This window comes from Scyliorhinus torazame, chromosome 15 (genome assembly GCF_047496885.1).
Source record: "Scyliorhinus torazame isolate Kashiwa2021f chromosome 15, sScyTor2.1, whole genome shotgun sequence".
Classification (NCBI taxonomy): Eukaryota; Metazoa; Chordata; class Chondrichthyes; order Carcharhiniformes; family Scyliorhinidae; genus Scyliorhinus; species Scyliorhinus torazame.
This window is the reverse complement of record NC_092721.1, coordinates 97,780,330-97,805,173: the sequence shown is the minus strand read 5'-3', so window position 1 is coordinate 97,805,173 and position 24,844 is coordinate 97,780,330. Positions and strand designations below refer to the sequence as shown.

At 51.1% G+C, this 24,844-nt stretch overlaps 1 protein-coding gene across 4 annotated transcripts in view; it reads right to left on the bottom strand.

Annotated features, from left to right (window-relative positions):
- nox4 (NADPH oxidase 4) overlaps window positions 1-24,844 on the bottom strand; it is a 428,930-nt gene that overhangs the window by 328,350 nt on the left and 75,736 nt on the right. For all 4 annotated transcript variants that reach the window (XM_072476467.1, XM_072476468.1, XM_072476466.1 and 1 more), the window contains 4 exons: window positions 17,458-17,555; window positions 14,160-14,187; window positions 13,577-13,649; window positions 10,662-10,742 (listed from right to left, as the gene is read on the bottom strand). In XM_072476467.1, the coding sequence (XP_072332568.1) occupies window positions 10,662-10,742; window positions 13,577-13,649; window positions 14,160-14,187; window positions 17,458-17,555 (280 nt within the window). The remainder of the gene's footprint in view (window positions 1-10,661; window positions 10,743-13,576; window positions 13,650-14,159; window positions 14,188-17,457; window positions 17,556-24,844) is intronic.

The following is a 24,844-nucleotide window of genomic DNA, read 5'->3' as shown; positions in this document are numbered from 1 at the left end:
CTAGCTGAAGATTATTGCGAATGCTTCAGCCTTGTCTTTTGCACAGCTTTGCTGGGCTGCTTCATCATGATGATTGACCATTGATGATGGGGATATTTATGGAGCCTCCTCCTCCAGTGAGTTGTTTAATTGTCGACTACTGTTCGTGACTGGATGTGGCAGAACTGCAGAGCTTAGATCTGATCCGTTGGGTGTGGGATTGCTTAGCTCTGTCTAGTATTTGCTGCTTATGTCATTTGACACACAAATAGTCATGTTTTGTAGCTTCACCAGGTTGACATCTCATTTTTCGGTATGTCTAATGCTACTCCTGGCATGCCCTCCTGCACTCTTCATTGAGCCAGGTGTAACCCCCCTGGCTTGATGGTAATGGTACAGTTGGGTATATGCCAGGCCATGAGGTTACAGATTGTGGCTGAGTACAATTCTGCTGATGGCCCACAATGCCTCATGGATGTCAGTCTTGAGATGCTAGATCTGTTCTGAATCTATGCCATTTAGCAAGTGCCACACAGCATGATGGACGGTATCTTCAACTTGAAGACGGGACTTCGGACGAAATTCTCCCCCAACGGCGGGATGTCCGCCGACTGGCGCCAAAGACGGCGCCAATCAGACGGGCATCGCGCCGGCCCAAAGGTGCGGAATGCTCCGCATCTTTGGCGGCCTAGCCCCAACATTGAGGGGCTAGGCCGACGCCGGAGGGATTTCCGCCCCGCCAGCTGGCGGAAATGGCGTTTGTTGCCCCGCCAGCTGGCGCGGAAATGCGGCGCATGCGCGGGAGCGTCAGCGGGCGCTGTCAGTTTCCCGCGCATGCGCAGTGGGGAGAGTCTCTTCCGCCTCCGCCATGGTGGAGGCCGTAGCGGAGGCGGAAGGGAAAGAGTGTCCCCGCGGCACAGGCCCGCCCGCGGATCGGTGGGCCCCGATCGTGGGCCAGGCCACCGTGGGGGCACCCCCCGGGGCCAGATCCCCCCCCCAGGACCCCGGAGCCCGCCCACGCCGCCTGGTCCCGCCGGTAAATACCAGGTTTGATTTACGTCGGCGGGACAGGCAATTCCTGGGCGGGACTTCGGCCCATTTGGGCCGGAGAATCCAGCGGGGGGTCCCGCCAACCGGCGCGGCCCGATTCCCGCCCCCACCCAATCTCCGGTACCGGAGACTTCGGCGGGGGCAGGATCCACGGCGGCCAACGGCCATTCTCCGACCCGGCGGGGGGTCGGAGAATGACACCCCTGGTCTCCACAAGGACTGTGCGGTGGTCATGGCTACTGATACTGTCATAGACAGATGCACCTACAACAGGTAGATTGGTCAGTATGAGGTCGAAGATGTTTTTCTCTCTTGTTGGTCCCCTCACCACTTCTTGCAGACCCAGTCTAGCAATTACGTCATTTAGGACTCAGCCAGCTCAGTTAGCAGTGGTGCTACCGGTCCTGCCAAAGGTGACCCCACCCCCCTGGCAGGTTCCCTGGCAGCGGGATGGGGAAGGCACACAAAACACTGTAGACATCAACGGGAGCAGAAGATCCTGCTGGTGGCCAATGGCAAGCCAGCGCCGGAAAGCATGCAGCTGGGGTGCGGGGGTGGGGCAGGGGGGTGTAGAGATCCTGGCCTCATACCCCACTGAACTAAACTACATCATCCTAGCAGCTACGGGAGCTACCTCCCTGTTTAAACTCCTCCCTCCCTTTTGATTATACCTTATAATGAGCTTTTCTTGATGATTATTTAGTTGTCACAGATTGCCTGATGATGTGAACATTGAGAGTGTTTATCTGTTCAATAAACATTTGTAAGATGTTATAATACCAATCCTAATTAATTTAGCTTGCTTCTATGTTTTCATAAAAGTGATTTGTAAACTCTTATCAAAGAAAAAGTAATTTTTGGAAGTTTCTTCTTTAGGTCAGTTAAGTGATGTGGGGCGGGATTCTCCGACCCGGCGATCGCCAGGGGCTGGCGTGAATCCCGCCCTCGCCGGTTGCCGAATTCTCCGGCACCGGATATTCAGCGGCAGCAGGAATCGCGCCGCGCCGGTTGGCAGGCCCCCCCCGGTGATTCTCCAGCCCGCGATGGGCCGAAGTCCCGCTGCTGGGATGCCTGTCCCGCCGGCGAGAATCAAACCACCTCTCTTACCAGCGGGACAAGGCGGCGCGGGCGGGCTCCGGGGTCCTTGGGGGGGCGTGGGGCGATCTAGCCCCAGGGGGTGCCCCCACGGTGGCCTGGCCCGCGATCGGGGCCCACCGATCCGCGGGCGGGCCTGTGCCGTGGGGTCACTCTTTTCCTTCCGCCTTCGCCATGGTCTCCACTATGGCGGAGGCGGAAGAGACCCCCTCCACTGCGCATGCGCGGGGATGCCGTGAGCAGCTGCTGACGCTCCCGTGCATGCACCGCATGGCAAAGTCATTTCTGCGCCAGCTGGCGGGGCACCAAAGGCCTTTCCCGCCAGCTGGCGGGGTGGAAATCAGTCTGACACGGGCCTAGCCCCTCAAGGTTAGGGCTCTGCCCCTCAAGATGCGGAGAATTCCGCACCTTTGGGGCGGCGCGATGCCGGACTGATTCGCGCCGTTTTTGGCGCCAGTCGGCGGACATCGCGCCGATTGCGGAGAATCCCACCCGTGTTCTCATAGCATCTGTCTTTCTTCTGTCTTTCTTTTGTAAAAGGTCTTCGATAATGTTCAATTACGACTTTTAGAAATCCACTAGTCTTTCATGAGATGTTAAGCTAAATTATAAAAATTCCTTCCTCAAGGCCAAGCCCCAAACTGAATTACCATTGAGGTACATTACCACTTTCATTTAAATTCCTTTGGTAATGAATAAAGCATTTGCAATGGTAAAGGATTGTCCTAATCAGTACCTGGGGCGAAATTCTCCGTAATCGGCATGATGTCCGCCGACCGGCGCCAAAAACGGCGCAAATCAGTCTGGCATCGCACCCCAAAGGTGCGGAATCCTCCGCATCTTGACCAGCCGAGCACTAACCTGGAGGGGCTAGGCCCGAGCCGGAATTATTTCCACCCCGCCAGCTGGCGGGAAAGGCCTTTGGTGCCCCGCCAGCTGGCGGCGAAATGACATTGAAAATGAAAAGAGTGCCTCCACGGCACAGGCCCGCCCGCAGATCGGTGGGCCCTGTTCGCGGGCCAGGCTACCGTGGGGGCACCCCCCCCGGGGCCAGATCCCGCCGGTAAGAGAGGTGGTTTAATCCACGCCGGCAGGACAGGCATTCTAGCAGCGGGACTTCGGCCCATCCGGGCCGGAGAATCGCCGGGGGGGGGGGGGGGGGGGGGGCGCCAACCGGCGCGGCGCAATTCCCGCCCCCGACGAATATCCGGTGCCGGAGAATTCGGCAACCGGCGGGGGCGGGATTCACGCCTGCCCCCGGCGATTCTCCGACCCGGCGGGGGGTCGGATAATCTCGCCCCTGTTTCCTAAGAAAGAGAGACTTCTTTTAAGAGTTCCATGAATGCTACCAACATGAAATAATGTTAATCTGTTTTTAATTCAAAGCTGCCCCCTGTGTAAAAAGGTTTCTGGGTAAAATAGTTGTCGAGCATTTTTCTGCCTGTAACCATTTATTCACTTACAGAGAATGATGTCCTAATTGTGTGCAACCTTTACATAATATTTATATTCTACCTAGCTGTGCTTTTTTTTAACAGGGTGCCTTTTTAAAAAAAAAATTCTGGGGCAATTCAGCATGGCCAATCCACCTATCCTGCACATCTTTGGGTTGTGGGGGCGAAACTCATGCAAACACAGGGAGAATGTGCAAACTCCACACGGACAGTGACCCAGGGCCAGGATAAAACCTGGGTCCTCGGCGCCGTGAGGCAGCAGTGCTAAGCACTGCGCCACCATGCCACCCTACTACCAAACTATCCTTATAATTGTAACATCCTGACCCCAATCCTTCCATTTTTGAACGTTGAAATCTAGCCCTAGGTTTTCGGTTGTGCTGTATTATGGCTCATCATTTTCCAGGAGGCAATCTCAACGGTATTGATTTGAAGTTACAAAGGATTTCTGTCATAGGTGCTGATTAATTTCAGTACCCGAGTCCTGCTGGAAGTCAATTTGACTGTGAACACAGTATTTTGACCTGCACTGACTACTGAGGTTTAGGCTGCGAGATGAATTTGTGGCAACAAACTAAAATAAAGGGGCAGTGCGGTGGTGCAGTGGTTAGCACTGCAGTCTCATGGCGCCGAGGCCCCAGGTTCGATCCCGGCTCTGGGTCATCGTCCGTGTGGAGTTTGCACATTCTCCCAGTGTTTGCGTGGGTTTCATCCCCACAACCCAAAGATGTGCAGGTTAGATGGATTGGCCACGCTAAATTGCCTCTTAATTGGAAAATATGAATTGGGTACTCATTTATTTTAAAAATAAAAAATAAATGAGGCAACAATTGCAGCGATGGAGAGCTTCAGACTATTTCAAGAATGATATTCTGCATCTACCTTCTGAGTGTTCAGCCATGTTCTTGTAACCTAATCACCAGGAGGGGCTTTTCAGTTTGTGACAGCAAGTGGTAAACAGGGGGCTGGATTCTCCGCCGGCGGGATGCTCCATTTTGCCAACCCCATTGACAGCCGGCGTAAAGGAGCATCCCGCCTTGTGCTGAAACAGAAATGTGGCGGGGCGGAGAATCTAGCCCAGGATCTTCTTCGTAGAGGTTACTCCGAGATGGTACATTAATGACAGAAAAACAGAACCAAGAAAACTTCTTCAATGGATAGGGTAGTTGTGGCGGGACAAGCAGGGCAAAGCTTTCTAGGTGTTATGTCCTGGTTGGTTGGTTACATGGCTGAAGCTTGTTAAATTCATTAATCCTCTTGGTCACAGTTCAGATTTTCTGGGCTCGATTCGCCGGCCTCATGACAGTCTTGCTCAACCGTCACAATGCCGGTGAATAGCGGGAGAGGCCAAAAACGAGATCCGCGTCAGGCAGCAAACAGCTTGCGATGCAACCGGCCGGCTCCCACTCCCATAGGTGAAATCAGAATCTCGCCGCAGCATGACGAGAAACCAATTATCACCACTTCAGCCCACTTCCCATGCAAATAACGAGAGCCACCCCATATCCAATGGCCTCCTGTCATTCAGTGGCCTCCCCAGCAAGTTCTCACGCTGGCACTGATTAATACTGTGAGCCTGGAGGAAGGGCTTCTGTGGGGAGCCGAGGAGGAGGAGCTACCTTTGCTCACAGGCAAAGAGCTCGGGCATGCTGGACTTGCCACCCCAGTGCTCGGTGGGGTTGGGGTCCCTCGGCTGGGGGTGGGGGACCCTCCGCAGGGGTGGGCCGCCATGGGTGAGTGTGGGGGGTGCTGGAGGGGCAAACCGGGGGCTACCGTTCGCGGCACCACCTTGCCAACACCTGGATCGTGTGTACCCATTCCAGGGGCAACACCTGTCCCTTCCTGTCTGCCCCAACGACCACCCATAACCTCCTCCAACTGCTGAGGCCTCTGGCCGCGTGGGTGAAGGCCATCGTTAATAGGCAATTGTTAATCTTGGTTCAGTGAGCACTTCACACAACCCAATGGGTGGGTCATCTAGCAAGTGGGAGTGATTGCCTAGCATCCCAATCACACCCTGATGCCTGGACACTGTGCTTGAACACTTCACGAGGCAACACCACACACGCAGCAGCCAACATCCGAATGTCCAGGGGATGGGACACAGCTCCAGGGACATGCCCACAGAGGGAGGGTGGGTGAGCGGCTCGGGGAGTGGGTGGTGGGTTGGGGGGTGCCTGGAGAGATGGACAAAGGATCCGGTGGTCAGCCCGCATTGCGGTAGAAAGTGACAGAGGCATCATAATGGGTTGTGCGAAAAGGTGTTTAATATGCTGCACAAACCCCACTCCCGATGGCGGAGTCTGGCTCTGTCAGCCCTGGCGGTTCCCCATGGTCTGCACCATCGAGTCCACGCCCTCGGCGATGCTCCTCAGTGACTGGACCATGCTCTGCAGCACCTCGGCAATGCCCACCTGCGGCTGGGGCAAATTCCACAGCGCTTCGGGCATGCCCATCTGAGAGCGGGACATGTCCCGTAGAACCTCATCAAGGTTGTACTGGGTGACATCCCCCAGCAAGTCGACAATCTGCCGAGACTCTCGACCATGGCCGTCACCGACTGCCCGATGCCTGGACACCTTCACTCATGGTGCCGATGTTGTGCACCAGGCTCTCCACTGCGGTCGCCACCCTGGCAGTGTTGGCTTCGGTGCTGCACATTGCCGGTGCCGTCTCCAGCGCCCCTCGCCTCTGGGACCCCTCTAATTGGCTATGGATCTTCAGGAGTGACTCTGACATCTTCCTCCGAATGTCCAGGTTGCTCCCTGTCATCTCCATCTGTACCACAGGCTCAGAATCAGGCTGGGATCCAGCCGGGTCCTGGGATCCAGCAGACCTCTGACTGCTGTCTCGCCTGGAGGTTCATGCCTCCAACCGATGGGCATCATCAGCCGTGTGTTGCTCACCAGATTGTGCTACAGAAGCCTGTCCATCAACATGTCCCACCGAGGTGTGTGTATCTGCGCTGATGAGGGGTGGGGATAACAGCTGTGCCGCAACTAGTGGCATCCTCGAAGCTGTCCTCCAAGGTGTTCTCCTCGTCAGGAGAGGGTGCCGCCCAGGATGGACGGGAGAATGGATGTGTGGTCAGTGGGTGGGATGGGTCGTCAGTAAGGCACTCACTCCTCACATCTGACAGGTTCCCAGGTGGAGCCCGGAGGTTCCTCACCTCTGCAGCGTCTGCCAGCCTCCGTGTGGCTGACCGATCTGTCCTCGGTCACACTGGTCACCTCCAGTGCCCGCTCCTCGAAGTTGATGAGGATTCTTATGTCCGGCACCCCTCCACTTGTCTGGGCCCATTCACGATGGTTGTGGGAGAGCTTTTCCTGACAAGAAACAGAGAGGGGACTGTTGGCCACATGTGTGGTTCACTGTGGTGGGAGAGGGAGTGTGAAGGAAGGGTTGGAGGGATTGAAGGGCAGGGGATAGAGGAAGGTCTGGGGGTCGCATGGGGAGTTGGGGGTTTGATGCTCCCTTTGGGTTCGGGGGGGCGATGTGGGGGGTGTTGGTGTCTACTCACTCGCGCTGCCCAGTGTAGGTCGTTAATCTTCTTCCTGCACTGGAGGCCAGTTCTTCTGGTCACACTGCCCAAGCTGACTGCTGCCGCCACCTCATCCCAGGCAGCATTGGCTGCCTTGTGGCTGGCTTTCCGGGACCCTCGGGGAACAGGACATCCCAACTGGCCTTCACAGCGTCCAGCAGCCTCCCCAGGTCAGCATCTACGAATCTTGGGGATGGTCTCCTGGGCGCCATTATTGCGAGCTGGCTGGGGTTGGCTGAGCTGCTCGACCTCGTTAGCGGGGGGTTGACGAGCGCGGTCCCGGCGAATCAGCTGGCGAGAGACGAGAAGACCGTGAGGCCTCGTTAAATGGAGACCAATTAACGTTGAATTGTGTTGCCGGCCTTACCAGGCCGAGCATCGGGAAGCTTGCCACAATTCCCACCCGCTACCACACTTCGAAATTTTTCCAGAGAATTGCGCCCTCTATGTTTTGGCTGCCAATCTATGAGTAAACATTTTGGAAAGGTGTGCATTACAAATTAAACAAACAAAGGGCACAATTCAACTAGAAGGGAACAAAGTCCCATAGAGACATGTTTAGCCGCGTGTTTCCCCGGGTGCTCACAGCACCAAGAAACACATGGCTATGAAATGCCACTTTCGTTAGATAAGGAGCCTCAGAGGGGAATGCGCGGCCAAGGCCGCACATAGCCTCGTTTTGGACACTGAGGAGCTCCACTCGCCGGAATTCTTCAGTGTGGCGTTCCAATCACAGCGACCACCCCCCCACACCCCCCCCCCCCCCCCCCCCGACGTCCCCCAAGCCCCAATGCACGATAGGACCCGCCCCCCACGCGCAACTTCCCCAACACCGTCGCAGTGCACACCTGATCCAATCGTCAGCGCACAAAAAATGGCACGTTGGCAGTACCCTTTCCAGCTGGCAGTGCCACCTGGGCACCTTGGCAGTGTCAGGCTGCCACCCATCTTCCATTTTTATATTGCGAATTTAACAAGACACTCAGCTTGTTAATCATTGAATCCCTACAGTGCAGTAAGAGGCTATTCGGCTGGACAAGTCGGCACCGACCCTCTGAAAGAGCACACTATAAAGGCCCACTCCCCCGCTCTATCCCCGTACCCTAACCTGCGCATCCCTGAACACTAAGGGGCAACTTAGCATCGCCAACCCACCTCACCCTCCCATCCTCGGACTTTAGACAAATTAATGGCTCAACCTTCTGCAATTTTTCATAACCTGCTGCATTTCTCAGCATCAACCATGGAACAGTCTAGGAATGTTTTATTTTTTTAAATATATATTTTTTCTCCTCCATTTTCACATTTTCTCCCAAATTTACACCCACCAACAATAAACAATAATCAGTAACAAATATGTCAATCCCCATATCAACAACAACGATCCCATCCTCCCACCAAACCCCAAACATTAGTCCGCATGTTCACACAAACAAATGACAAAAAGGAATTAGGGATCACCCATAGTCGCCATTAACACACAGAGTCCCCCTGCCCCCCAACCCTTCCACCCACCCGCCCCAACTAATGTTCAATGTTATCCAGTTCTTGAAAGTGCATGATGAATAATGCCCATGAATCGTAGAACCCCTCCATCCTTCCCCTCAGTTCAAACTTAAGCTTCTCAAGAGTCAAGAATTCCAACAGGTCCCCCCGCCACGCCAGGGCACAGGGTGGAGAGGCTGCTCTCCAACCCATCAGGATCCGCCTTCGGGCGATCAACGAGGTGAAGGCTACAACATCTGCCTCCACACCCGTTTCCAACCCTGGCTGGTCCGACACCCTGAATATGGCCACCCGGGTCCAGTTTCACGTGCACCACTTTAGAAATTACCCTAAAAATCTCCTTCCAGTAATCCTCTAGCTTTGGACAGGACCAAAACATATGAACGTGATTAGCGCCCCCCCCCCCGCAACATTCACACACATCTTCTATCCCTTCAAAGAATCGACTCATCCTCGCCCTCGTGAGGTGTGCTCTGTATACCACCTACAGCTGTATCAGCCCCAACCTCGCACACGGGGGATTCACTCTCCGGAGCACCTCACACCAGAACCCTCCTCCATATCCTCTCCCAACTCTTCCTCCCACTTTGCTGCGATCCCTTCCAGTGGTGCCTTCTCTTCTTCCAAAATAGCTCCGTAAACTGCTGACACTACCCCCTTCTCCAGTCCCCTTGTCGTCAGCACCTCCTCCAGAAATGTGGAGGCCGGCTCCACCGGGAAGCTCTGTATCTCCTTTCTGGCAAAATCTCGAACCTGCATGGATCTAGACATTTCCCCCTGCTCCAGCCCATACTTCGCTTCCAGCTCCTTCAACCCTGAAAACCGACCCCTAAGAAACAAATCTTTTAGTGTCTTAATCCCCTTCTCCTCCCATTTCCGAAAATTTCCATCCCACCTCTCTGGCTCAAATCTGTGGTTCCCCCGAATCGATATTTCCCCTGACCCTGCCCCCAACCCGAAGTGTTGGTGAAACTGCCTCCAAATTCTCAATGAAGCTATTATTACCGGACTCCCTGAGTATTTCCCTGGGGCTATCGGGAGCGGCGCTGTTGCTAGTGCTTTCAATCCCGACCCCCTGCACAAACTCTCCTCCATTCTGACCCACTGGGAACCAACCCCTCTGACCCAGCTCCGCACCTTCTCCACATTCGCCGCCCGGTAGTCATACATCAGGTTCGGAAGACCCAAACCCCTTGCCTGCCTTCCCCTCTGCAGCACTTTTCAAACTCTGGCCACCTTCCCTCCCCATATGAACGAAATAATCCTTCCCTCAATCTCTCTGAAAAAAGCCTTTGGCAGGAAAATTGGCAGGCATTGAAAAATAAAGAGAAATCGCTGCAACACATTCATCTTAACCGCCTGCACCCGACCCGCCAGTGACAGAGGGTCTAGGAATGTTTGATGGCAGCTATAGCAAGGTGGCACAAGTGCAAAAGTAAAGCCCTGCCCCCAGGACCATGGCTGAATGTAGTAGCAGATTCGACTGTGGAAAGGTGGCAGCATCTGCATGTTTTTTCAAACTCATTTTTTTACATTTTGGAGCCTTCCATCAGAAATGAAGGAAGATTGAGGGAACATTAATGATTTCCTGTTAACAGCAAACCCCTCAGCCACAAGCTTCCCAGCCTTGACTTCTGATTTGGTGCAGAGCCCTCCTTCGCACAGCTAATTGGTCGCCTTCCTGTCAGACAGTCACTAATTGGCAATCCAACACTTGATTCAAAGAACTGAGATGGCGGGGTCAAGAAGACCAATCTCAGAAAACAGAACATTTTACTCATTCATTCTGTCACCCCAGCTGCTGCCAGACCTGAGTACTTCCAAACTTTGTTTTATTTCAGATTTCCTGCATGCGCTGTCTTTTGCATTTGTAAGATAGACAGCATTTAGATTCGCGTAAATCGTGCCATTTCAAGAAATGCATTGCATCACCTAGTCTCAACTAATCATAATTCTCAAAGTGTGTTACGGAGTTTGAATCAACATAGTTTTGGTTGCTGATCAAGTTTTGAAAAAGGCTATTTCAACATACTTACCCAGTCACATGAAGCAAAAGTAAAATGTAGAAGACTATGAAGAGGTTGTGTGTGTACCAAAAGATATCATAGTTTGAAAACCTGCAACGCAAATGGGACAACAGCACACATGAATAGAAAAACACGTTTTAATAATGACTTCACTCATTCTCAGCTGATCATAGAGTTAAAGGGCGAAATTCTCCCCCAACGGCGGGATGCCCGCCGACTGGCGCCAAAGCCGGCGCAAATCAGACGGGCATCGCGCCAGCAAAAAGGTGCGGAAGTCTCCGCATCTTTGGCGGCCTAGCCCCAACATTGAGGGGCTAGGCCGACGCCGGAGGGATTTCCGCCCCGCCAGCTGGCGGAAATGGCGTTTGTTGCCCTGCCAGCTGGCGCGGAAATGCGGCGCATGCGCGGGAGCGTCAGCGGCCGCTGTCAGTTTCCCAGCGCATGCGCGGGAGCGTCAGCGGCCGCTGTCAGTTTCCCGCGCATGCGCAGTGGGGAGAGTCACTTCCGCCTCCGCCATGGTGGAGGCCGTGGCGGAGGCGGAAGGGAAAGAGTGCCCCCACGGCACAGGCCCGCCCGCGGATCGGTGGGCCCCGATCGCGGGCCAGGCCACCGTGGGGGCACCCCCCGGGGTCAGATCGCCCCGCGCCCCCCCCCCAGGACCCCGGAGCCCGCCCACGCCGCCTGGTCCCGCCGGTAAATACCAGGTTTGATTTACGCCGGCGGGACATGCAATTCCTGGGCGGGACTTCGGCCCATCCGGGCCGGAGAATCCAGCGGGGGTCCCGCCAACAGGCGCGGCCGGATTCCCGCCCCCACCCAATCTCCGGGAGCGGAGACTTCGGCGGGGGCGGGGGCGGGATTCACGGCGGCCAACGGCCATTCTCCGACCCGGCGGGGGGTCGGAGAATGACGCCCAAAGGCTGGATTCTCCGATTCTGCCGGCATGGGAACGATGCCGTTTTAAGAAACAATGGCGTAAAACGGCCACTGATTCCCCATTTGGCTGGGGGCTAGCACGCCGGCTAGCTGCCGATACAGCCCGGAGAATTGCCGGGTCCATGGCTGTGCATGCGCACGGCAGCGACCTGCAGCGGCCGCACCGTGCTACATGGCGGAGGCTGCTCGCGGACCCAGCTGGTTGGCCGGTTCGCGTGCCCTGGACCATCCCCCCACCACAGTGCCCCCAGCCCCTAATAAAGTCCCCCATGCCCGCAGATCGGCCCTCCCCGACTGTGGCGGCGCTGGACTGAGTCCGCAGCCACCACGCAGAGTTCCTGACGAATGAGACCACACGCGACCGACGCCGTTGGGAACTCAGCTGGTCAGGGGCAATGTATCGGGAGGTGGGCCTCAGGCCCTGCCCTGCCGTCGATACATGGCGAGGTGTACTTCCAAGTACGCCACTTTTGAGGGGACGGAGCATCGCAAAAGCAGTGCCACCCCCGATTTGGTCGGGAACTGTGATTCTCCAGCCGATTGCCGAACGCGATTTCGGTGTCGGCAACTGGAGAGGCCAGCCCAATGTTTTTAGTTTTTAAATATTTTTACTAAGGCATTTCGTATATACATTAAACACAACCAAAACCAGAGTAAGAACAAACAGAAAACCTCATAACAAATAAATAACTACCCAACCACCCCAACCTCCCTGCCCCACCCTGCCTTCCCCAATTTAACCCTGGTACCCACGCTCTCCCCCCCCCCCCCCCCCCCCCCCCCCGGACATCTTTATTCTCCTTGCAGAAATCGATAAACGGTTTCCATCTCCGGGCAAACCCATCCACTGATCCTCTTAAGGTGAACTTAATTTTTTCAGCCTTAGGAACTCCGCTGGGTCGCTCAGCACACACTCGGCTTAGGCAGCTACGAGTTCCTCCACTCCAACAAAATCCGTCTCCAGGCTACCAGGGAGGCAAAGGCCAAAACGTGAGCCTCGCCCACCCCCTGGACTTCTGGGTCTACCGACACACCAAATATCGCCACTTCTGGACTCGGGGTCACCTTCACCTTCAGCACCTCAGACATTACAACCACGAACCCCTGCCAGAATCACGTCAGCTTTGGACATGCCCAAAACATGTGGACAAGGTTCGCGGGCCTCCCCGCGCATCACCCACACTTGTCCTCAACGCCCTCAAAGAACCTGCTCATCCTGGCCACTGTCATATGCGCCCAATGCACTACCTTGAATTGAGTACGGCTAAGCCTAGCACACGGCGACGATGCATTCACCTTCCTCAAAGCCTTCTCCAACAACCCAGCATCCATTTCCCCCCCAGAACTCCTCCTCCCACTTCTGCTTAACTTCTCCTATCGGGGCTCCCTCCCAGTCCATCAAATCCCTGTAAATCTCAGATACCTTACCCTCACCACTCCTGCTTTCGATACGACCTTATCCTGCATTCCCAGGGCGGCAGGTCGGGAAAGGACGGAACCTGCTTCCTCACATAATCCCGCACCAGTAAGTACCGGAACCTATTCCTGCTGGGTAGCTCATACTCCTCTTCCAATTCCTCCAAACACGAAAAACTGCCCAAGACAAACTGGTCCCCAAACTGCTCGATCCCTGCCCGTTGCCACCCCTGAAACCCCGCATCCAACACCCATTGCCCTCCCCCACCTCCCCGTGCAAATCTATGATTCCCGCATATCGAAGCCCAGACCGAGACACCTTCCAGCCTCAGATGCTGCCGCCACTGTCCCCATACATGCAGGGCCGCCACCACCACCTGGCTCATGGAATACTTGGTTGGCGAGAACGGCAGAGACGCCGTCAACAATGTCCCTCAGCTCGTGCCCTTGCAAGAGGCTGTCTCCATCCGCTCCCACGCCGATCCCTTCCCCACCACCCACTTCCTAACCATGGCTATACTCGCTGCCCAGTAATAATTCATAGAGATGATGTTGCCGGTACACAGTCTTACCTTAATGAGTAAGACGAAGATGTACACATTAAGAAAAGCACCAACACCATGAAGAATCCAGTTACTCCTGGAACTAAAATAACAAATTATTGACAACAGAAATACTGCAGATCAGCGGGCACTAACATTGTGAAATTAAACAGTTTTAAGAAATGAAGAAGGCATTGTGAGGCAAGTCAGAAGGAATCCAGTCATTGGAGCTCTTGTAACAGGACCATAAATTTCCTCACAAACAGTCTTGTCTCGAGAAGGCATAGAAATCATTCAAAACAAAGGACGAAAACATGAATTCTAAAGTAAAGAGACTGCATGAACCTTGGTGCACTTTTGTAACAATAGTATTAATCCAGATGTTTGACATGATTTACTAACAACTAACTGAATCCCAAGACAAATCACTATGGATAACACAAAGTATAATTTAGTGCCAAGAGTTCTGCTCAACATGAGCAGTTTTGTTTCTTTTTCACCTTCAGGGAAGACACCGTCATTCCCACAAAATCAGACCTCAGCACTGACTACTCCCCAAGAATATCATAAACTTATCCTAAGCAAGAAATTCTACAAAAATCCATATACTCACGCGTTGTGAAGAGGATCTTCCTGGGATCCTAGGGGGAAAAGGGTCAGAGCTTTTAAAATCACTATTCTGAGAATTAAATTGCCTCATTCTTCATTTCCCCTTCTTCAGATCGCTTTGCCTTCAGAAGGGAAAACCCACACCAATTTTAAAATTGAGCATAGTAATATCTCAGAATATGCTAAAAAATGCATTAATAATTCTTGCTGGATTGATAAATACATCTAAAAGGCTACTGACATTGACAGTAACGTACACGTCTATTTTGGCAGCAATTATGTGCTTTACATCATCTTTCTGTGGAAATTATCATATAAGCAATGCATTTCTTTGGAAAACAACTAGATTAATTTCCTATGCTTTGCAACAGGCAAGACAGAACGTGAATGACACATAGTTAAACCTGAATTTTTCTCCAGTTATTTTACCCTAAATCAAACTACTCTATCATCAAAGGTTAAGGATTAAAGCTGCATTTCTGTAGAAATGCAGATTTTCGTTAAACATCCTTGTGGTTTTGACGTTTCATGCATAGGGTGGCACGGTGGTAAGCAATGCTGCCTCACAGAGCCAGGATTGGGGTTCAAATCCAGCCTTGGGTGGCTGTCTGCATGGAGATTGTATGTTCTACCCGTGTGTGCATGGGTTTCCTCCGGGTGCTCCGGTTTCCTCCCACAGTTCAAAGATGTGCAGATTAGGTGGATTGGCCATGCTAAAATTGCCCCTTAGTGTCTAAAGATGTGCAGGTTAAGTGGAGTTATAGGCTTACAGGAACCGGGCAGGGGAGTGGGCCTGGGTTGGGTGTTCTTCCAGAGTGTCAGTGCATACATGAGCTAAATGGCTTCCTTCTGCAGTCCAGGGATTCTATGCTGGCTGCTGAATAGTAGAACCACTGAATTCTATTTCCTCATGATAGGTAAATCCTTTGATCTGGTTTGTGTCTCAAATGGATTTTGTAGACGGGATGAGTGACATAACTCAGTCACAACAATACCTGAGTTTGAACTTTCAATTCTTGTCACCTCCATTTGAAAAAAAGAGTAAATCAAAAACAAAATCTGTCAAGTAGTTAACAAAACCAGAGATAATGCAGTGTCCAAATTCCTCAATAGTTATCAAAGACAAGGGAAGGACAATGTGAAAGGGTAACCCAACTAAATTGAGGAGCGTCCAAAATCCAATATTGGTGTTCAAAAAGGAAATGTTTTGACAATATTAAATTGACAGAATTGCACTCATACACAAAAAAAAACAATTGTCACACAAAAGTAAACCAAAATTAGATGAAATGGATAAAAGTACCCTAAACCCCACCTGGTTTCTTACTGCAAGAAAGCCCTGCGATGCAAACGTATGCCAGCACAATTCAATACATTTAGAAGAGGAGGCAAGAGGCAGAAAATCGAAGGGATAAAAAAGAAGGAATAACTTATGTTGGAACTGAGTCAGTGAATAGAGACCAGGAGAAAAGACTGGCTTTGAAGTCCCCCCCCCCTCCCCCAACACCACCACCACCACCACCACCACCGTTGTGTGCTGAATTTGGGGGTTTAGGGAAAGAAGGTCAAAATGTGGATACTGACAGTGAATCAGCACAACTGGAAAGTTGACTGGGCACACTTATTGCATAAAAACCTGAACCCTGACCATTGTCCTCTTACTGAATTTGTACAGCAGTCCTCGTTTAGGACACAGCTCGCATTTTCTGTTCCTCAAAACAGGAGCTGCGGCATGCCCTACCTTGAATACTTCGCAAATATATCTACAGAAAAGTCTCAATCAAGACTTAAGCTTTACTTTAAAAAACGGATAACACAGTGGAATGTAATTCCCAAAACACAAACATACGGTTTGGATTCTCGTGCAATAAAAACTGTTGTTTGCTTTTCTCCGTTACCATAACACAGCTGCCTTGTAAATGTATGGAGTCACAGACCGAATCCCCAAAACATGATAAAAATCGTGGGATCTCGTGCAATAAAAGCACAATTTCAGTTTTCCAGTCGCCATGGAGCACTGATCGTGGTTACAAAATATCCAAGCAGTTTAAACAGATTGCACTCTTACTGCCCAATTCTTAAAGGAGTTTGTTAAAAGCACAGTTGAGCAGGACTACCTCAGCACATACTAGCATTTATTATTGCCATCAGACAGTGGAATCTGAATATTTGGCATATAAAACATTTGTGTTCCAAAATGGCAACACCTAATAATTCTTCTTAAAAATGGTTCCTCACAAAAGCTTTTTCTTATTGATGTGCAAGACTATGGATTATATTTTTCTCCATGATCCCACCTTAATGAGGAAAACAACAGAAAATTGGAACAAATTTGGAGAAGAAGTGAAGCCAAACCTCTCCTAGCCCTCCCTTGACAGGGTAGCCAGCAGGGGCAGTAGTCCCTGGGCCAGCAGCAGTAAAACTCCAAAGTGAATGTATGGGGGAACAAGAATGTTCTCCTTAGCCTTCATATAGACTCAATACAAACAATTCTCCAGACATCAGTCTCAGCCAAAACCTCCTTACTAAAGTTCCAGTATTCCTTCAGAGTGCTCTTGGCCATGTAAGTTAAATTTCCACTGCCTCATCAGCGCCAAAGGTTTCCAGTAAAATAGTCAGGTCCCATGTTTAATAAGGCCTCACCCAGGAAAATTCATAGAATACCTACAGTGCAGAAGGAAGACATTCAGCCCATCTACTCTGCATCAACCCTCAGAAAGAACAGCTCATCCCGCCGCCCTATCCCCACAAACCCACCTAACCTGCACATTTTTGGACACTGAAGGGCAATTCAGCGTAGCCAATCCACCTAACCTGACCATTTTTGGACATTGGGAGGAAACAGGAGGACCCGGAGGAAATCCATGCAGACACGTGCAAACTCCACGCAGTCACCCAAGGCAGTAATTGAACCCGGGTCCCTTTTGCCGTGAGGCGACAGTGCTAATCACTGTGCCACCCTGCCGCCCTGAGTGGGTTATGGCCCATTTTGCCCACTGCTACTACAAGAAGGAAAAACTCAGCCCTGTGTTTTCTTTTCCAAGGATTTGCTTGCGAAATAGAATGAGCATTTCATTAAGTGGTAAGTTGGTCAAATATTTTGAATTAAGCTATCCTCATTGCATCGGCCAAATTACTTTCCACAACAAGGACATGAAACTATTCAGTGATAATAATGTCCTCCCACAATAAAGTGAGAAATTAATCCTTGTTTTTAGGTCATCACCATGATGAGATTAACAGCTAGCTTTAAAATGATCTATCAGTGTGACAAAGTATAATAAACACAGCGTTGCACTGACCTCATCCCGATAGTGAGCAACATTGAGAGCCGGAAAGTCTTCACTATAGCGCAGAGAGAAGTTTAGGGCGTTGACCATGTGAGCTGCAACATGAACAACTAAAATCAGGAGTAAACAAAATGCATTACTATTACTCAGGAATTACTCACACACAGAAAAAAAAACTTGGTTACATCAGTAAAATGCTGGACTTAAATAACAAACATTCCCTCATTTTTTTGTACAATTGAGCTTGCTCAAATTGTCAAGAGTTCAAAAATGAATTCACACCTTGTCCACATCAAGATACCCAAAGGGCAAAAACTCTGCCAACTCTCAAGTATCTGTGGTGCAGTATGTTGATTTATTAAAAGAGGTTTGGGGGCTATTTACAGAAATGCAAGACCTGTTTCATTTTAAGAAAAAGAACAAAGAACCGTACAGCACAGGAATAGGCACTTCGGCCTCCAAGCCTGCACCGATCACGTGTGCTATCTAGACCAATCGCCTGTATCCTTCTATACCCCGTCTGTTCATGTGCCTATCCAGATAAGTCTTAAAGGTCGCTAACGTATCTGCCTCAACCACCTCACTTGGCAGTGCATTCCAGGCCACCACCACCCTCTGTGTAAACTTCCCCCGCACACCTCCACTGAACCTTTCCCCCCCTCACCTTCAACTTGTGCCCCCTTGTAATTGTCATTTCCGCCCTGGGAAAAAGCCTCCAACTGTTCAATCTATTTATACCCCTAATAAATTTACAAACTTCTATCAGGTCGCCCCTTAGCCTCTGTCTCTCTAGGGAGAACAATCCCAGTTTATTCAATCTCTTCTCATAGCTAATAACTCCATTCCAGGCAACATCCTGGTAAACCTTTTCTGTACTCTCTCCAAAGCCTCCACGTCCCTTCTGGTAGTGCGGTGACCAGAATTGGACACAGTATTCCAAATGTGGCCTAACCGACGTTCAATATTTGGAACATAATTTTCGAGCTTTTATACTCGATATCCCATCCTATGAAGACAACATACCATATGCTTTCTTTATCACCATTTTCACTTGTGCTGCCACTTTTAAGAATCTGCGGACCTGCACGTCCAGATCTCTCTGTGTGTCTATGCTCCTGATGGGTATGCCATTTATTTTATAGCTCCCACGGATCTACCAAAATGCATCACCTCGCATTTGTCCGGGTTAAATTCTATCTGCCATTTCTCTGCCCAATTTTGCAGCCTATCTACATCCTGATGTGGAGATGCCGGCGTTGGACTGGGGTGAGCACAGTAAGAAGTCTTACAACACCAGGTTAAAGTCCAACAGGTTTGTTTCAATGTCATTAGCTTTCAGAGAGCTGCTCCTTCCTCAGGTGAATGAAGAGGTATGTTCCAGAAACATATATATAGACAGATTCAAAGATGCCAGACAATGCTTTGAATGCGAGCATTAGCAGGTGATTAAATCTTTACAGATCCAGAGATGGGGTAACCCCAGGTTAAAGAGGTGTGAATTGTACCAAGCCAGGACAGTTGGTAGGATTTCGCAGGCCAGATGGTGGGGAATGAATGTAATGTGACATGAATCCCTGGTCCCGGTTGAGGCCGCACTCATGTGTGCGGAACTTGGCTATAAGCTTCTGCTCGGCGATTCTGCGTTGTCGCGTGTCCTGAAGGCCGCCTTGGAGAACGCTTACCCGGAGATCAGAGACTGAATGCCCTTGACTGCTGAAGTGTTCCCCGGCTGGAAGGGAACATTCCTGCCTGGTGATTGTCGCGCGATCTCTGTTCATTCGTTGTCGCAGCGTCTACACCCTATCTACATCCTGTTGTATTCTCTGACAATCTTCATCACGATTAGAGTTGGCTTCAGCCATAGGTATCTCTCGAAATCGCTGACTGGAATTTAATGCCCCCCCTTGCCAATGTTTGCTGGGGGAGGATTTAATCAGGTGGCATATAGGACTCCACCACCTCCCCACCTCCATCCAATTCCATCCATGGCTGGGAGACCTGTGGACAGTCTTCCTGCCCTGCCACTATTGGCAGTCCTTATATGGGCCATTAACGCCCATTTAAGGGCTTCATCCCATCGTGGTTGGTATTACCCAGTGGTAGACAGGGGACTTGCCATGCGGGGAGCACCAGCAAACATGTGCGAGATTGCTTGTGGACTTCTTGTGGGTGGAGGATGGGGTGGTGTTTGGTGGCCCCTCATTCAAAAGGCACTCAGTGCTTGCTCGAGGGACCAGGCAATCAGGAAATAGTGGGGGAGGGGTAGCCTCTGAGAACTACCCCACCATCCTTTCTTTAGAATCAAGGTCATTGATTATGTTAATTGGACAATGATGTCAATTTTGATGGAAACATGACATCAGGTCAGATAACCAAGAGACTCCAAGGGAGCAAGACACAAAACACTAACCAGTTAACAAAGTCCTTACCTTGAAGTTTTAGATGCAAATAATTGTAAATAAATAGTCTGTATCAGGTTTTTCTTTAAGTTATGTCTGAATAAGGGCGGCGCGGTGGCGCAGTGGTTAGCACTGCTGCCTCATGACGGCGAGGACCGGGTTCGATCCCGGCCCTAGGTCACTGTCCATGTGGAATGCGCACATTCTCCCCATGTTTGCGTGGGCCTGACCCCCACAACCCAGATAGGTGGATTGGCCACGCTAAATTGCTACTTAATTGGAAAAAAAAAAATTTTAATGAAAAAAAAATTATGTCTGAATCACTCGGAGTAAGAGAAACCTGACCGAGCTCGATAACATCATGGGTTATGTGATCTAACTAAAAATGCAGCAAACATGCAAACACATTGGACGCGATTTAACGGAAACATTTCGAAGTGTCATTTTGGGCAAGTTTGGCGGAGTTCCCGGTCGTCGGAATTCACTTTTCCCACTGGTAGTGCATCCCAGCCAGTGGGTTTTGCGGCTTTGTGGGATGGTTTCAATGGAAAATGGCCACTGCCAAGGGATGGCGCGCGACCGAGAAACACATAGCTGGGGGACCAGTGGATCACGCCCTAAATAGTCATTTTTTGGGGGCCTTGGGGAGTTTCTCCCTGGTGTAGCCCACATCACAAATTTTTTAAGCAATGCGGAGCTGAACTCGCTGGCAAGAATAGCTCCTCAGAGATCGGGCCGTCATTTTGAAAGGGTGTCCCGATCTCTAAGAAAGCTTGGGAGGGGGGGCGTTGTGCCCCCCCCCCCCCCCCCACCCTGACCCATGAGTAATGTCATCGCCCACATGCATGGGCATTACCCCACACCCTCCCAAGTGAGGACATCCTGCTGTGGGGACGCAGAGGGCCCCCCATTTTCAGGCCTCCCCACCTCCCCCATTCGGGCCCTTCCTTTTCAGGACCCTCAGCCTTCACCACCCCAATCTGTCGGAGGCCCCCTCATGGGAAAGTTGCTGGAATCAATCATTAAGAAGGAGCTGAATGAACATTTGGAAAGACAAAGCTCAATTTGTTTCCATTGATATTTTTTCTCAATATTTTTTATTCTCTTCCTTTTTCACATTTTCTCCCAAATTTGCACCCACCAGCAATAAACAATAAGCAGTAATGAAGATAATGTCAATCCCCATATCAACAACAATCCCATCCTCCCACCAACCCCCAAACAACTGCCCGCATGTTAACATAAACAAATAACAAAAAGGAATCAGGAATCATCCATAGTCACCATTAACACATACAGTCCCCCTCTCCCCAACCCTCCCAATCCCCCCCCCCCACTAATGTTCGATGTTATCCAATTCATGAAAGTGCATAATGAATAACGCCCATGAATTGTAGAACCCCTCCATCCTTCCCCTCAGTTCAAACTTAACCTTCTCAAGAGTCAAGAAGTCCAACAGGTCCCCCCGCCACGCCAGGGCACAGGGTGGAGAGGTTGCTCTCCATCCCCCCAGGATCCGCCCGCCTTCGGGCGATCAATGAGGCGAAGGCTACAACATCTGCCTCTGCACCCGTTTCCAACCCTGGCTGGTCCGACATCCCGAATATGGCCTCCCGAGGGCCCGGTTCCAATTTCACGTGCACCACTTTAGAGATTACCCTAAACACCTCCTTCCAGTAATCCTCCAGCTTTGGACAGGACCAAAACATATGAACATGATTTGCGGGGCCCACCCCCGCAACGTTCACACACACCTTCTACCCCCTCAAAGAGCCGGTTCAGCCTCGCCCTCGTGAGGTGTGCTCTATATACCACCTTCAGCTGTATCAGCCCCAACCTCGCGCACGAGGTGGAGGCGCTCACTCTCTCCGGAGCACCTCACACCAGTTGCTTCCATCGAAATTGACATCATGTTTCCGTGCCAGGATTTGGATTCACACCAGTATTTCCCACACTTAGGCCGGAATTCCCTGGTCGCTGGAATGCACATTCAATTGTCAGCATGATTTATGAACGTTAAGTCATGCTGGGCAAACATTTATTTTAATTTAGAGTACCCAATTCTATTTGTCCAATTAAGGGGCAATTTTTAATGGCAAATTCATCTGCCCTGCACATTTGTTTTGAGCTGTGGGGGTGAGACCCACGCAGACACGGGGAGAATGTGCAAACTCCACACGGACAGTGACCCAGGGCCGGGATCGAACCCGGGTCCTCAGCGGCATGAGGCAGCAGTGCTAACCACTGCGCCGCCGTGCTGCCCCCATGCGTGACAAACTTGCTTGAGTTCTTTGAGGATGTAACCAGTAAGATGGATGTTGGGGAACCTGTGGATGTGGTATACCTAGACTTCCAGAAGGCATTTGAGAAGGTGCCACGTAAACGATTGATCCAGAAGGTGAGATCGCAGGGGGTTGGGGGTAGAATACTAGATTGGATTGAGAATGGGCTGACTGACAGAAAGCAGAGAGTGGGTTAAATGGGTCTTTTCTCTGCAACATGTGAGGTACCGTAGGGTTCAGTCTTTGGACCGCAACTGTTTTCAATCTACACAAATGATCTGCAAGCAGGGACAGTGTAACATAGCAAAATTTGCAGATGATACTAAAATAGGTGGGAAAGCAGGCAATGAACAGGAGATATAGATTTTACAGAAGGATATAGATAGGCTCGGAGATTGGACCAAAATTTGGCAGACGGAGTTTAATGTAATAGTCAGGTAAGTTATTAACTTACGGGCAGCACGGTAGCCTTGTGGATAGCACAATTGCTTCACAGCTCCAGGGTCCCAGGTTCGATTCTGGCTTGGGTCACTGTCTGTGCGGAGTCTGCACATCCTCCCCGTGTGTGCGTGGGTTTCCTCCGGGTGCTCCGGTTTCCTCCCACAGTCCAAAGATGTGCAGGTTAGGTGGATTAGCCATGATAAATTGCCCTTAGTGTCTAAAATTGCCCTTAGTGTTGGGTGGGGTTACTGGGTTATGGGGTTACTGGGTTATGGGGTTACTGGGTTATGGGGTTACTGGGTTATGGGGATAGGGTGGCGGTGTTGACCTTGGGTAGGGTGCTCTTTCCAAGAGCCGGTGCAGACTCGATGGGCCGAATGGCCTCCTTCTTCACTGTAAATTCTATGATCTATGAACTAAATGGAAAGCAGATTCAAAATGCATCTGAGCAGAGAGGGATCTTAGTTCATCAATTGCAGAGTGTATGCAGGCACAGCATATAATTAAATGGTTAAACGATTTCAAGAGGGAGATAGATGTATTTCTGATTTTAAAAACGGGTTAAAGGGATATGGGGAACAGGTAGGGAGGTGGCTCTGAGTCCAGGAAGAGATCAGCCATGATCTGATTGAATTGCAGAGCAGGCTCGCTGGGCAGAATTGCCTACCTCTGCTCCTAATTCCTATGTTCCTATAAATGGCCTTCACCCTACCCGTCATATCCTCCCCCACCCCCAATCCCCACTTTCAGGGGAATGGCCCCCCTCAGGCACTGGCAGTGCTGCTCTGGCACCTGGGCACCCTGAACATAGAACATAACAGCGCAGTACCGGCCCTTCGGCCCTCGATGTTGCGCCGACCTGTGAAACCACTCTAAAGCCCATCTACACTATTCCCTTATCGTCCATAGGCTGGCAGTTCCACAAACATTGGCAGTACTCTGATAGCTCACCTTCGTGACCATTCTTCATGTGAACCTTGAAAGTACGTGTCAGTGGATTATTCATCCACATTAAATTTAATAGTGTTCTTCGGCAAAGTCCCTGTCAGTATCATTGCCAACACAGTGGCTCGATACTAATCAAGGGCAGCAGCACATATCCATATGGCTGTGTTTTTAGACAGTCAGCAACAAGGCAATGGCACTTACCCTAACCTTGACGAAAGCCTCCCACAAAGATCTGCGGCGGAATTCTCCCTTCCCAAGACTAAGGACGCGATCTTCCCAAAAGGTCCCTGAGCGAGCACGTTTAGCTGAGTGTTTCATGACTATTCAACGTGACCCGTGTTGAATAAGGCGCCTGAACAGGGAACGTGCGGTCGAGGCCGCGCACATCCCCATTTTTTACAATGGGGAGCTCCGCTCGCCGGAACACCCCGTTGTAGCGAGAGATCAGGACACCATTTTTTAATGGCATCCCAATCTCCAAGGCCCCCAAAAGAATCCCCAATCTCCCCCTCAGCCTGAACCGCAATATCAGAGGGTCCTCTGTACCACCTTGCATCCCCAACTCCAACATCCACACCAGGAAACCCAGGCCCAATCACACGCAAAAAATGCCAGCTTGGCAGTGCCCATGCCAGTGCCACCTGGACAGTGCCAGGCTGCCACAGTACCCAGGTGGCACCATAAGTGCCAGGGCACCACACTGCCCAAATGGAATGCAGCGGGGGGCCTCCAATCCCTATTGCGATCCCCACAAGTGCTGTTCTGTCTGGTCCCTGTTGGAGGGACCAGTATCAAACAGCGCTCACACGAGGTCCCTGAAGCAAAGGGATTGAATCCCAAAGCCTCAGGTACCTTGGGAATCTGCACATTAGAGTAAGGCTTACTGCCTCGCTCTAATATGCAGATTTGCCAAAAGGTGACCCTGTCCATTGTGGGCAGGATTCACTTTGCAAAGTCTCGCAAGATTGCGTTGAATCCTGCGAGCCGCGGCGAGCTACTTTTTTGGCACAGCTTGACCGGAGGATCGCGTCCTAAATATTGCCACCGGGACAGGATTCATGGAGTTCTACGACAGCAAATCTGGCGCTGCAAATGGACTGATTCAATGACCGTTAAGGGGAAAAATGGTGCGGGGGTTGTCGGGTTCGCGATTGGCCATCAGGATGCTGACAAGTTGCAGCCGCATATACATACTTCACAGAAGGAGAGCTCAAAAGGGCAGCACGGTAGCATTGTGGATAGCACAATTGCTTCACAGCTCCAGGGTCCCAGGTTTGATTCCCGGTTTGGGTCACTGTCTGTGTGGAGTCTGCACATCCTCCCCGTGTG